The 15,808-nt window shown below is 37.9% G+C and overlaps 1 protein-coding gene across 1 annotated transcript in view; it reads left to right on the top strand.

Moving 5' to 3' along the window:
* Positions 1-1,548: 1,548 nt before the first annotated feature.
* The window catches only part of brinp2 (bone morphogenetic protein/retinoic acid inducible neural-specific 2), a 65,219-nt gene continuing 50,959 nt past the window's right edge, over positions 1,549-15,808 (top strand). Inside the window, exons 1-2 of the mRNA XM_067363293.1 lie at positions 1,549-1,820; positions 15,503-15,693. Coding sequence (XP_067219394.1) covers positions 1,549-1,820; positions 15,503-15,693 — 463 coding nt within the window. The remainder of the gene's footprint in view (positions 1,821-15,502; positions 15,694-15,808) is intronic.

The following is a 15,808-nucleotide window of genomic DNA, read 5'->3' as shown; positions in this document are numbered from 1 at the left end:
AAAAAAAAAAAAGATGAAAGATGAAAGATATAAAACAAACGAAAAGGAAATGCAATGGCACAGAATTTGATATATCAAGATGAGGCGATGAGAGGATTGCAGAGTTATAAAACACAGGAGATGAGAGGAGAAAAAAGGTGAAGAGTAGAAGAAATATATTTTGCTGAAGGAATAGGGATAATTACATTTCGTATATTAAAACTACACGACTGAGTGAGGAAATAAGAAGTTCTTGTAGGAAGCGATAGGGTGGGAAAACATGGGGAAATCATCTCTGGGTGGCCTGATGGCCGTTCCTAGTTTAATGAATTGTGCTGAAGTAGGCTATGCTGGGTAAATGGAACTTATTACAGAACTATGAGGTTGTAGATACCGTGTATATGGTTATTGCCTGTATCGAGACCTGTTTTATGTTTCATAATATCTGTTCGTCTCTAATTGTCTTACCAATAGGCCCTTGCTGCAGTTAGGAATGTGTGCAAAGTAGTTCATACATCATTAGGAATCCAAACCCATTTTGTCCTTCAGAAAATTCATTTTCATCATGGATTTGAAGGAGGATTATAAAGGAATGTCAGGGAATGAAACTAAACCCTGTATGGAACTAATCGTTTGATATTATACTGTATGCATTGGTGCATGAAGGCATTGCCTCTCTCAAAACCGATGTCTACCTGCGCTTTACATAATCTATGCGAACTCATTAATATAAGCTTCCCTTGTGGCCCTTGGTCAAACGTCAAACATTATTTTCAGATTTTCATTTTTCCCAATGCTAATGTAAAGAATTGAGTGTTTAATATCAGAAACCAAATGGGTATCAACTCTACAACAGGAAACTAAAGGAAGCATTACACACACACACACACACACACACACACACACATATATTATATATATATATATATATATATAAAATATATACTGTGCAAAGACAATGGTTTAAAATTTAATATTTTTGGGTACATTGTATTGCATATGTACAGTCACACAAAGATTATCACAGAATAAACCCTAGAAGGTTGATCAGAAGACTGACACAAAGCAGAGGACATAAAATACTGATTTATGAAGAAAAAATATTAAAAAGATTACTGGAGTACAATTTACAAGAAAATACTATCTCAGCCTTTGTAATTCAGTATTTCACATTTCATTTAATGTCACTTGCCGATTTCTTTTATTTACTAGCAATTTCTCAGTAAAAAAATTGTTTCTACACAATGTTACTAGGCCAGTTGTTTTGTATGTTGTACAAGACAAATTAACACAATAATATTACACTAATATACAGAAATACTGAATATCTGACGGCTGAATGCTGTGATTGACCAATCAGAATCGAGTATACCAGACAACTGTCTTCACTATACTTCACTCTGGTCTTATTTGAAAAGCATACTTGCTTTAGGATCCTAAATGAAACACACAAGAACATTGTTATGTATATATGCTGATCATCAAAGTGTTACTTTGGTCTTCTCTTCCTGTCTGTTCAGGTCAAAGGGATTGGCAGAAGAATGCTGGCGCCAGGTGCCCAGGGGCAGGATGGCGTTGTGTTGGCAGAGAGCTGCAGTTGTTAGATGGTTCCTCTTGATGCTCCTGTGGCACTGGGCACCTCTGGGCCCACTGAGCTGGTTTCTGGCTCTGGCTGAGCGTCTGGACCAGAAGACCTCACCATTCTCTTCCATCTCCGGCCGGAGCAGCGGCCAGCTGGACTGGCTCCTGTCTGATAAAGGGCCCTTCCATCGCTGTCCAGAATACACCGAGTTCAAAGAACGCTTCCAGCAAGGCTTCTCCACACGCTATAAAATCTACAGGTTTGTGCTGTGTTGATTATATTATTCGCTAAAAAAATACTGCGTATTCAAAATTGACTTATGAGCAAAATAGGGTCCCATGGCAAAAAGCCATTTTCCATTTTTCTCAGCTCCACTATTGGTGTAGTTACTGTATTTTTTTTTTTTTTTTTAATTGAATTAAATCAAACTTACTCCGAATCCTGACAATTTCTTTCCTTGACACAGTTTTCTAAGTGTTATTCTTTCATCTCTGCATGTGGGGAGAGAAAAATAATATGTACAGTAGTGAAATCACTCATAGTAATTTTAAAAAAAGCTGATTTTCAGCAGCACATGAAGGTTGATTATGGTAAAGCATGTTAAATGCAGTTGACTGCACTCTTTGTGGTAGGTGAAAACTTTATAAAACTAGGAAAACTTGTGAATGAAAAGTGTTTGAATTCTACAGCAACCAGTGGAGTTTTCTGCACAATAGTGCGGGTATCGATTTCATGCAGACAAACCGACCTTTCGCCGCTTGTGACGGATCAAATAAAGCACAATGAGAAGTCCTGACAACATCATAGCAGGAGAAAATGGAAAAAAAAAGATACTGACGTCTCAGTTGTGATGAGGCTTCGATCTGATGCAGCCCATGATATCATTGATGAGTCGACAGGTGCAGTCACATGATAGAAAAGGGCCATAGCACATGCAGTGAAGACCTCATCTTTTCTGACGCTGTCTTGCAGTTACTAAAACAACCAACACAACAGAAGGACACAGTTGATAGTGTCCAAGAATCCTGAAAAAAAAAAAAGGTATTATTGTTTCCACAAATGCATTAACCAGCAATTTTAACCAGGACATGGACTGTGTCCGTGCGTGGCCTATCAATGACATCATACCCGCGTTACCCTCGGTTTCCGTTATTATTTTGTAGAAACCATGGAAACACCAAAGTGACAGTATCATGTTTTACCATGCCTAATATCGATCTAGCTTACTGCAGTGCACAACAAGTATTTTGTAGCCGCCGAGCGAACGCAGATAGCACTATAACAACTTTCAACACACAAATGTATCTAATATGATAAACAGCGCTGCTTTACCCCACATATGCTTGACCAGATGAAGCGGAAGCGACGACTGCAGCATAATAAAAGCTCCACTGCTCTTGAGTGTTGCACTCGTCTCTCATTAGCAATCGCACCAGCGGCCTTGTTTCTGCTCGCACAGCACTCAGCCCTACTCTGATTCATACTACAGTAACATTAATAATCTCATCCAAGAACATGATTTCTGCCCGAGTCCCGTCCCGATTCTTTTCCACTCGCTGTGAGGTGAAGACTACACCTCTCAAGATTCCGCGCTCAATCTCGGCATCATCAAGCTATGCCTTTATTTTGAATAAGCGACCTCTAGCGGTGAAAATTTACATAGTGTGCGTTTAGCAAAAATACCATTAAGGAAGTTTGTTCTAGTAGACTAATGTACACACACGTACACACTCCTGCGTCAAACAGTAAGTGGATTTGAGCTGTGGTCAGTGGGGTAGATTGGAACAAATGCACACCATGTATTCGACATCAACTTATAAAGGCTGCGATATTTTTGCAGAAGTTTGAATTGGTGTAAACAAATTGTAGTAAACAAACTTTGTATAAAAGTTTAAAGGTGCCCTAGATTCAAAAATTGAATTTACCTCGGCATAGTTGAATAACAAGAGTTCAGTACATGGAAAAGACATACAGTGAGTCTCAAACTCCATTGTTTCCTCCTTCTTATATAAATCTCATTTGTTCAAAAGACCTCTGAAGAACAGGCGAATCTCAACATAACACTGACTGTTACGTAACAGTCGGGGTGTACGCCCCCAATATTTGCATATTAGACAAGGGCAGCCAGTAACATCTGAATCTGCACAGATGAATCATCAGACTAGGTAAGCAAGCAAGGACAATAGCGAAAAATGGCACATGGAGCAATAATAACTGACATGATCCATGATTACATGATATTTTTAGTGATATTTGTAAATTGTCTTTCTAAATGTTTCGTTAGCATGTTGCTAATGTACTGTTAAATGTGGTTAAAGTTATCATCGTTTATTACTGTATCCACGGACACAAGTAGGGCTGCAGCTATCGATTCTTTTTGTAATCGATTAATCTAGCACTTAATCAATCGATTAATCGATTAATCAGATATTTTTTTTAAACAACCAAAACAAATAATGCATAGTGAAAATGATGTGGCTGTAAAATGACCAAGCATTTGGCTTTTATTTCTAAAAAAAACAGAGGTACTGGTTCCAACTCCAACATTTGGCTCCAAAACTAAGCCTTTTTTTTCCAATTTTTTACCACATTTTTTACATTTAGTGTTTATAAGTGCCAGTGCCAACAATTATATAACAATACAGTTAAGTCAACTTACTGTAAAACATGTATAACATGTAAAACTATGAATACAAACTTAAATAGTAAAGGCCATTTGGCCTTAGTTTTGTTGTCTTAATACAACATTACAAAAAAAGGATTGCACCTTCTGCAAATTACCCACCTGAGAACAAAAACACATGCCGTGTGTGAGTGTGTGAGTGACGCCCCAGTCAGACCAGTTGCTTCATTGCAGTTTGGTACGGCAGAAATAGCCTACATACAATCATTTTCAATACAACGGTGCATTTGGCTTGCATCACTTGCATTGCGGTGATTGCGCCAACTAAATTCAAAATGTCACACACTATGGTGTGCTTCCTGAACACTGAACAACGGTCCGTGTGAATCAGATCCCTGCGTGTAAAGGATCATAGGAATTTAACGAGGCTTCGAGGCAGAGTTTTTGCCTCAAGGAATTTTTGTAATTGAGTTAATCGAGTAACTCGATGAATCGTTTCAGCCCTGGACACAAGAGCCCTCGTTATTTTCATTTTTTAAACACATGCAGTCTGTATAATGCATAAACACAACTTCATTCTTTATAAATCTCTCAAACAGTGTAGCATTAGCCCGCTAGCCATGGAGCACAATCAAACTCAAGCAGAATAAAATGTAAACATCCAATTAAATACTGTACTTGCGCGATTAGACATGTTGCATGATGAACACTTCGTAAAGATCCATTTTGAGCTTTATATTAGCTGTGTGAACTTTGTTTATAGCTGTTTAAGGCAAGCACGAGCTCCGTGGGTGGAGAGCACGAGATTTAAAGGGGCCACTGTGGCGACCAGGGCGGGCGAGAGCCGTGAGGGAACGGCAAGAGGCCGGTGGCGCAAGTGTTAATGAGCTTCACCTGGGAGGCGCACCGGCCTTGAGTCCCTCACGGAGGAGCTCCGGGAGCATAAAAGGAGGAGCGACTACCGTGAAGGACGAGAAAGGACCAGGCCTGGACTTTATTTTATGTTTTATTATGTTTGTGTGGCCGGCAGACGTCCGCGAGGGTCTGCCGGCATTACTTTCGTTTTGTTCTTTGTTTATTTTACATTAAAGTTTGTTTGAACGTTCGCCGGTTCCCGCCTCCTTCCCACATCTATGAACCTCGTTACAGCCGCGCTGCATAAATCGGCGCGTTTATAATGATGCCCCAAAATAGGCAGTTAAAAAAATTTGTAAAAAAAAACTATGAGGTATTTTGAGATGAAACTTCAGACACCTTCAGGGGAAACCTAAGACTTATATTACATCTTTTGAAAACATGTTGTTGGGCATCTTTAAGCACCCTATAGCTCAAATTCAGTGAGTTACAGATAATGTACAACAATACTGGGTCACCCCTATTCAAATAGAAAATGGTTATTTAAAATTCTAATAATATTTCACAGTATTACTGTTTTTACTCAAATACAGATTTGCTGAGCAGAAGAGACTTCTTTCAAAAACTTTTTTTTTTAATCTTACCGTCCCCAAACTGTTGAAAATTATTGCAGTTGATAAATTATTTGTCTTTATTAATACATTTATTTTCATTTATTATTATTATTAATTATAATTTTGACATGATTACACCATTTTTCATAGATTGAAAACCCTTGTACTGATTTGGTCTTATTTGATGTTTCCTAAGAAGCAAACCTGTGACCTTGCCATTGGTAGCGTCATGCGCATCATTATTTTGAAAAGTGCAACACATCAGTTGCAACACCATTGTGATTACATGAGCACAGCATGCCGCTAACATCATTCATTCAGTCCAGTGCATTTTAAATATCGATTGCTACACATTCATTCCAGTGTATGTCAAAGACACATGCACAGTGGCAAGGAAAGGTGTGTTTGGTGCATTACTGTGGCTGACCTGAGCTCTGCCAGGGGAGTTTGGCCTTTCTGCCTGCTTCCTCTGCCCCCCATTGGCACGTAGCCGACTCTGTCCAACTCTCTCCGCTCGCTGAATTCAGAACCCAGCATGCCTACAGCAGCTGGGCAGTGAAAGGCCCACGGAACTGTGATGGACTCAGTGAGGGGGAGACGAGCCTCTGCCAGCGCTGTTTGAAAGGCTGTCCTGCAAGCCAAAGAGTCTGTGTGGGTGTCTGGGTGTAGGCGAGTCTTCTGTATGTGCCTCACAGTTCAGATGCATTGTGTAAACAGCATCACTGAACTCAGACTGAAAAGATGGGACTTCAGCTGGTCAATGCATTGGCCCTTTGATATGATAACAGATCAGAATTTCCAGGAAGAGAAACTGGGTTGCACATCACAAGAGGAGAACACCAGCAGGCACTGTACCTTTTACCGCTTCCTTGGGCACAGCTCCCCTCTGGGGGTTAACAATGCACCAAAGGATCCCCGGCAGAGTGAATTCTATGGTCTTTAGTCATACTGCCAGCTCCGATGGGGATTTTTTTCTGTTGTGAATGGAAAGAGATGTGCGCTTGCATTAGTTTTCTTTGTTCCGAGGCTTTAGCGGCAGTTGACATTTATATTCAGGAGTTATTGAATATGGAAACCTCTGTGAGCTCAATGAAAATGAAGGCATAATTTACAATTTTTTTTTAGAAGTCATCTGCATCAGAGATAAAATGTACCATTTATTAGTGTTGTCAAAAGTACCAACCGCAATACCAAGTTGGTACTGAAATTTTAAAAATGTAACACTTTGAGCACTGTTGAGCGGATTCGTAAACATCTCTGATTGGCCATTGTGTTCACATGCTCATCAGATATGTCTGTGATTGGCTACAATAATCAACGCTTCAAAAATATGTTGTAAATAGACATCAATGACGCTCTTCACCGAGTGCTTACACAGATACACTACCGCTTTCAAAACGCTTTCAAACATTCCCGTGCGTTGATCATTGTAGTCAATCACAGACATATCAGATGAGCGCGAAAACACGAAGGCCAATCAGAGATGGTTACGAATCCGCTCAAAGTAAAATTTCAGTACCGACTTAGTATCGCGGTCGGTATTTTTGACAACACTACTGTTTATTATGTAGTTTGCTGAATTCAAATATGACAATTAAAACAACTGATTGGCTACTGATATTTCGGCTACTTGGCGCTTCCTGGCTCATCTCTTGTATTCATTAAATGGACCATCTTTTGTCACTGTCCAGCAATAGTTTGCAAGCATTGATGGGCTCTATTTGAAGTTAATTACACTGTTTACACAAGTACGAGGCATCTCTGCTCACTTTGGCTAAACAGAAATGTGTCCCTTTGCAAAATCAAACACTGACAAATACTGTAAGAGAGCACAATACTGTATGACGGGTGCAAAACTCAGTTCCTGGAGGACCACAGCCGTGCCGAGTTTAGCTTCAACCCTAATTAAACACACCTGATCCAGCTCATCAAGTCCTTCAGGCAAAACCACTTGAAGGCAAGCCTGCAAGGTTAGCAAAAAAAAAAAAAAAAAAAAACGTAATGCCTGCTAACACTGTGGTACGCAGGGAAGGAGAGCAGAGGCTGTTTCCGGCTAATCTTCCACATGTTTGCTCTTAAAAATTAATTTTGGATTGATCTATATTTAGTTTACACCCAAAATAATGCTTTTTTTTTTAATAAGAGAAGTCACAGATAATTGCGTGACAGGTATGATTCAGTTTACAGCACTTTTCATTAATTTCTATGGAATCTGCAAACAGTGATTGACTGTTGTACAACTCGAACGAAATTCAATGACGTCAAGTCCTTACTGTCATTGGTTATCAAGGTAAATGTGAACTTATCCTCTGCCATTCCCAAGTCAAGGGTCGTATATACCTGACCCAGCATATACTGAAAACTGGAGCTAATCAACAATTTTAAGCATTATTCTCATTCTCTCTGACTAGGAATTAGTAAAGTTTGACTACATTTATTTCAGAAGCATTTGGGCTGTAGACCAGTGAAATCAAAATATCTGCTTTAAAAGAGGTAACCTGCATTGAATTTTCTTAATGTCTCATCCCAAAAAAGATTGTGATATCTTGTGTTATGCATCACAATAACAGATCTTATGTTGCACTGGCTGATATGGTAGATGTTTTGAATTTACCACCACAGAAATGTAAAGGTTTTCAGTTACAGATGTCATTGTAGAATGCTTTACTACTCATTTTCATTAATATGATTAATTTATGGTAATATTTGACAGTTATGTTCAATTCATTAACATTATTTCATGCATTATGTATCATGAAGAAACAATGAACAATACAGCATTTATTAATCTAGGATGAAGTTGATTTCTACATATATTAACGCTTTTTTGTATAAATTTAATAAGTTGTATAATTTAAGACGAGCTAATGAGCAATATTATATTTATAAATAAACATTAATCCAGATTAATAAATGATTTTAAGTTCATCATACCCAATGCACTAATGAATGTTAACAAATTGAACCTGTCATTCAATGTTACATAATTTATTCCACAAGCAAAACTGTGCAATATGGGGATTAATGAGATAAAGCAAGTAATATTGTAATTATGTGACATTATATTTTAAATAATTTATTTTAATTTCTAATTATCTTATATTTTTATTTTTTCAGCACTATTCATTTGTGTAAAACATGATGAGTGCACTTTTAAAAGATTTGGATCAAGGAATACTAATACAAGTGACATATTTATGATTATAGAAGAACCATGACGCACTACTCATCCCATGTGGATCCTTGGGATGATGTATTAGCTCCCATTCGTGCTATTATCTGTAGACTATCACACCATTGGTGCTGCACAAGGTGACGGCAGTGACGACCAGCAGGGAGCCACTCCATTGGGATTTAGTAACCTGGTAGCAGCTGGTTTCCAAAGGCAACGAGTATCTGCAAACGAAATCAAACATGTGTAAGCCAAAAGCAATTGAGATGAAATTTGATGTAGGAAATACAAGAGATGAATCATGCAGGTGACTCTGGTCCACAAAGTAGAATTAATAAGCCAAATGGATGGCAACCTGAGAGATGCTTGCATGGAATTATAATGGGGAAAAGGCTATACAGGCACTTGAAAAGAATCGCTTTTGTGTTCCGTTGACTTGATGCAATTTACCACTTCAATCACTCACCAAAGAATATTTCAGAAGCATTTGATAAACATTGTCTGAGCTTCCTCAGATTGAGTCAAATTTCACTCTCTATATTGATGTCTGCCAGTGCAAAGTTTTTGCTGAGCAGTTTCATTTTGTTTTTGCATTGTGTAGTTCTGGTTTTTGCTGAAAGCATGATTTTGTCATTTCTTATTTGCTTAACTTTGGCGACTAATCCTTCTTTAAAAATCTATAGTTAAAGCTGCTTTCACAATACAATAAAGCCCCTGGTGGGAGGGGTTCCTAAGCTTATTTTCTAGATGATGCCCTCAAAAAAAAAAGCAGCATGTGCCAATGTTTTAGTTCACTAAACAGAAGCCTTTGAAGTTTTGCACTAAACAGAGGGTTTAAAGAGAAAAATAAAAGGAGAGCAAAGACAGAATGGAACGTTTAGACAGATTGTGACATTTTAAGCTTTTGGCTGAATAGGTGAACAAACTGTTTAGAGTGATTCAAATGCCATCTGTTGAAAACGGGGCATCTTTTCATTTTAGGTTTTTCAGAACACAAATAATTGGGACAAGCTTTGGACATACTTGTGTACAGCCTGTTTCTGATTTGTTTTACTTCAGTGATTTACCACTAAGTGTAAATGCACATTGGACGTACTGTGCTTTAATGCTATTCAAAAATAGACAGTTTATTATAGTCTATGAGCTATAATTATAATTATCTTCAAATTGGTTCCACATTTTGCAGAACACTGAAAAAGTGAAAATGTGCTGTTGTTAGCTTAAGGAGCTATTTCTACCTGACCTAACCTAACCCTTAAAATTGCTTTCGCTTGTATAATCTAGTGTAGTTAGGTTGACTTAGTCATATTAAATAATATTTTTATTTGAATAAAACTGGTTAATTTAGACGTTACCACGTGTAGCATATTTCAGGTTACCTGAAATTTTTTTTTAGCAGTGTAGGGGGAAAAACAAAGACTGTAAATCTGCAAAGCAATTAGGGAGGATGTGCACAAGAATGAAACACTGGACATTTTTGTAAAGGATTCAGTAAATGTCTCAGTGTCTGCAGGAGAGAAGGGAGGCAATATATCATACTTACAGTACTTTAGTTGACAAGAAGTTCCTATTTTATTTTAGACAAAAGTCCAGATGCACTGGGAACAAATATTTCTCAGAAGCTCTGAGAGCCTGATAGTCTGTCACTCCACTCTTAATTCATGTCAGTTCTGATCTGATTTCATGCTGAGGTAAAGTGTGGAGGTCATTAGAGTGAACACGATGTCCATGGAATGGAATGTCCAGCCACTACAGATAAAATACACTCTTCTTAAAAGGATACATTCTTAAAGATTCTTGGAAGAACCCGAAATGATTCTTCTGTGGCTTTGCTGCAAAAAAACACACTTTTGAAAACCTTTAAAAATTCACGTAGAAATTCACATAGAAATACAGTCTGTCACAGTTTACTCGCCCATATTGTTCTAAATAGTATGACTTTCATTCTTTCATAGAGCAAAAAAGACAGATCTTTAGCTGAATATCTTGGCAACTCTTTTCATTTAATGAAAATGAATGAAGACTGGAATCTCAGATATTTCAAAGACACCATAAAATTATCATAAAAATGTGTGGCTCTATATTCCAAGTCTACTGCAATCATTAGATAGCTTTGTGTAAGAAACAGCCGGAAAGTTATGTGAATATTCACTGAATATCTTGTCATTCACTCTACCACTCAGTGACATGTTCAAGAAAAAATCTGATTCATGAACGAATCAGTTCTTTGAAATCTTATTCATTTAATCTCATTTGTACATCTTCATACAATCTACTTACACCACTGATGTTTAGGTTTAACAGTGGGATTACAGCACCAATGGTGTGAAGTTTACACGTGACTCAAGTCGTAGGAATTCAGTCGAATCTGCCACCAATTAAATTTGTTACGTTTTCTTATGAGATCAGGTTAGGACTACAATTCCATTTCCTACTGCCTCCCTTAAACTGCCATTTCCAAACCTTTACAACTGTCATCACACAGCTGGAGTTACAGGAATTTGTATTTTCTATTAAAATGTATTATTAGAGGACCTAAAGGCATCAAACTAGAAAAATCTAATTAGAGTATTTAGCACTGTGACTCCTGGTGAGTAATCAAGATTCAAGCGAATTCAGGGTGTCTACATATATAGATAAGTTAAATTTAAGACCAAACCTGCAATGGAGATACATATTAATATATGTATATATATTAAAGCTGCACGATTCTGGATTAATTTAGAATCACAATTTTTTTTTTTTTTTTTTTTTTTTGGTTTCAAACAGAGATCACGATTTTCCCATGATTCTGAACAGACTACTAAACAAAACAACATTTACTAAAGGTTCTAACAAATGTTAATTGCTTAATGAATCTGAATGAATTATTATTATTATTTTTAAATGCTTTAAATGAATGATTCAATGATTCACTTATAAGTACTTCACTGTTTCCATTACTGGATTTTTTTTTTTTTTTTTTAACAAATCTCTTGAATGAATGATTCAATGCCAAATACATTTTTAAAGTCACTTGTCGTCACCTAGTCGTGTGTAACGATGCAATTGATACAACTGTTATTTGAAGCGCCATGTTATTTTCAAAAGGTGATTCACTCTTTTGATCGCTAACGTAGACATTAGTGTTTATATCCAAACTATGCACTTTTATTCCAGTTCTTCTGTGATAATATGAATATTTGTAATACAGAAATAACAATACTGTGTGGTTGAAAAGACTTGAATCAGGGTTTCCGCGGGGTCTTAAAAAGTCTTAAAAAGTCTAAAATTCTGAACTTTAAATTTAAGGCCTTAAAAAGTCTTAAAAACGGCCAGATTTTCATCCGAGGTCTTAATTTTCATTTAGTCAGGTCTTAAATTTTTTTACCCATTTCCAGAAACGCTACCTGCTGAAAGTTATTACAAAGTAGCAAAAAAGTAGCGAGTCGTAGTCCTTTCTGGGGTATATTGGTGTTGGTATACGCGGTGATAAAACTACAAATCCCGTGATAAATGCAATAACGTTACCTGCCCGCGAAATACGTCTGCGTCTCCTCAGAGTTTGTTAAAGTTCGGCTACGTGTGGAAAATGGGAAAGTGTAACGTTACTTTCAACGAGACATGGCTAGATCACAGCGATTTCTGCTGTTGGTTACAAGCGGTACCCAGCTCCAGGTACGAGGCTCACTGCAAACTTTGAAAAAGAAAAAAAAAAAAAATCAGTTAGAGAGTCTGGGTGTGATGCGGTGTAAAGGCGCTGGAGTCACACGCCAGAGCGGAGAAACACAAGCTAGCCGTAAAATCCCTTCAGCCGGCTCGGCCAATTAGCCTCACCACTGCCGTCCTCCTCCTCAATGCCTTTGTATACTACACACGGTGACTAAACAAACACCACTCATTTAATAGCAACAGTGAGATTAGCGATCTCTTCCAAGTGATGTTCCCTGATTCAGTAATCGCGAAGCCGTTCTCTTGCGGGCCCAAAAAGATCGCTTATGGCAAGATTTGGATTGGGGGAGTTTATAAAGAGGGAATTGATTCGTACTCTTACCGGGCCGTATGTCTTAACGTTCAATGAAAGCCAAAATCAGACCAACAGGACCATTGTTCTGGAACAATGAAATAGTTTAGTCGAGGTACCTGGGCTCACAGTTCATGGGACAGTGCGGGACACACACACACACACACACACACACACACACACACACACACACACACACACACACACACACACACACATCTAAAATGGATTATCTGGTGTAGGTGTGTGTGCTAAATTGGTTGTTACATGGGTTGGAGTAGCCTATTCAATCTTTATTAGGCTATTAATATGCTGTTTTGTAAAGTAAATAAATAATGAGATGAAATCTATTCTATTTGAGGGCAAGTTTGTTTTAGCCTATTTTCATTTTGGGCCTAAGGTTTTGGGCATTTGGCACATTGATGTGTGTAGAAGGTTACTAATGTGATTGCTTTATCTGTAAATTAAATTAATGCTTTTTCAATGACTGAATTCATTGAAATAAAATGATTTTTTCAGAATTTCTTTGATTTGAATATTTTTTGGTAATGCATCGTGTAGGTCTTAAATTTCAGTCTTTATGGTCTTAAAATGTCTTAAAAAGGTCTTAAATTTGACTTACTGAAACCTGCATAAACCCGAATCTTCCGGTGTGATTTTGTCAAAAGTTTAATAGACACTTGAATCGTTGTCATTTAGGAATGAGATCATGTGAACTCATCGTTCTCAAGCAATTTTTCATGAAACCTTCATTTACCCATTTTAAACCAGCTTGGAGGCTGGTCAGCTAGTTGTATTAAAAAAAAAAAAAAAAAAAACTACAAACAGCACACTAATGGCTACTTGACAAGTAATATATATATATGGTTTTAGAAAATGGTTTAAGGTTCTCTTGGAGGAAATGTTTAACTGTCTCAAATTAGCGAAGAAGTGTTGTGAGGGAATTATTATTGTGCTGAGCACAAACACGGCTGCAGAATGCACCGCCAGCACAGGTTCACAGGGGAAAAGAAAGAGACTCTAATTGCTATTCAGACTTGCCCTCCTTCATTCACCGAACTCTGCATAGCACTAGCCACCATCTACAAGGAATTATAAAGTAGAAACAATGACTTTGCTATTCAGTCCATCGTCGAGCAGAGGACAGAGCATTCATTATATGCACCCGATAAAGGCATGTGTCTGTTTTAATGAGTGAAAAGTTTGAGAGCTGAAGACCTATTTTCATAAAGTGCACCTGCCATCCTCTGCTTGATTGGCAGGCTCATATAAACGGGCCAGAAGACCCAGTTTTAATCCACCAGAGCGAGGTGTTGCAGATCAGCAGTTCTCTCTTTCTGGCATATGTGTGTGTGCTGTACAGTTGGAGCATGAAAGTTAAAGTCGACATTAAATAGAAATATGATTTTTTTTTCCTCCCTATTGTGATGTATCCAGGTGAACATCCCTATTGTGACATATATCCGAATGGGACTTTGTCAATTGGATGGTTGTGTTTTGCTACTGCTGTGATCTCATGCGATTGACAGGTTGTCCCGCCCACACACATGTAAACATGTCATCAGAGAAGAGATGTCTTTTAAGAGGGAGGGGAGGTTATTTTGATTAAAGATTATGAGGGCACATGAATTTAAAAAAAAAAATGTGCGTGGATAAATCATTTATAATAAATAGTGCAATATTCCATAAAAATAATATCAGGAATTGTCCATTTTGATCTCATGGTGATGGTGACTTTAAAGTGTAACGATCGAAGGCTGATAAGAGCTGTCCATGTAAACCTCACTCCCCTTATCACAAGAGGTGCTCTAGCGACTAATGCTAGAAACTGCGGTCTTTAGCCTCCTTGTTAGAGGGCGAACAAGGGTTTGAGTACAGCTTAGAGCGGGTGTTTTGAACGGGAGGGGTTACAAAAGCTTAAGGCAGAAACCAGCTGAAAAGACTAAAGTTACCGCTAATAATTGTCTGACAGATACAGTAGAAACAATGAATGCAATAAGTAAAATTACAGCAACCCTCTAAAATGATACCCAGGTGCGGTGGCCACCTAGTAAGGGAGTATTAAAAAGTTGAGTGTTTTGGGTGATAGTGTCCCACTCCCCAGCAGAGTTCCAGGTGCTATCAGCTGGTGCTAAAGGCCTTTAATTAAGACAATCTATCATCATTAGCTTATGGTCGGACAGCCACTGCTTTTGTTAATTAACTCTTAGAGATTTTCACGAACCGTATTAAGCCCAAAAGACGATTCCTTTGGGTAGCATCCTCACAAAAGTGCAAGCTTTGTTCTATGTTCATAACCCTAGAAAAACAGTGACTGGGATTGTTATTGGTTTCATAAAATGCACATACGGTAGATACAGAGAGTGTTTTGAAAGATGTATGTGCAGGAATGATGCCAGAGTAACAAAAGCTGTCAGTTGCATCATGTAAGCTTCTATTGTGTTTATGGACCTGAATCATGTTTGCCCGGCATTACAATAAGGTGCATCAATATTCAGCACCATGCAATATTTATGCATGCTTTATTTTCTGTCGAAATCAGCATTTTCTCTGGCTCTCGCACCTTGCACACATGCATAGACATTCCTTTCCTAGCAATGGCTGATGAAAATAATGGGTTCTAAAATTCACTACTTGCATTAAAGTGCTTAACTATGTTTGTTTTTTCTTGCAGGGAGTTTAGTCACTGGAAAGTCAACAGCTTGGTGACAGAGAAGAGAGACTTCTTTAAAGCCCCGCTGCCTTTGGCGCCCGAGTTTTTACGCAACCTCAGGCTTCTGGGGAGAAGGCCGAGCCTTCAGCAGATTCATGAAAATCTGATCAAGAAATATGGCACTCATTTCTTGGTATCAGCCACATTGGGAGGTAAGCCAATATTGCACATGAGATCTATGCTAAAGGTGAATTTTAAAAATCCTTTTCAAGTTATTTTAACAAGGGATTTTGGTAACATATTCTATACAACTTATATATGGGTAGT

Source organism: Chanodichthys erythropterus, chromosome 16 (assembly GCF_024489055.1).
Source record: "Chanodichthys erythropterus isolate Z2021 chromosome 16, ASM2448905v1, whole genome shotgun sequence".
Classification (NCBI taxonomy): domain Eukaryota; kingdom Metazoa; phylum Chordata; class Actinopteri; order Cypriniformes; family Xenocyprididae; genus Chanodichthys; species Chanodichthys erythropterus.
The sequence above is the reverse complement of the archived record's forward strand: the minus strand, read 5'-3'. Positions and strand labels throughout refer to the sequence as shown.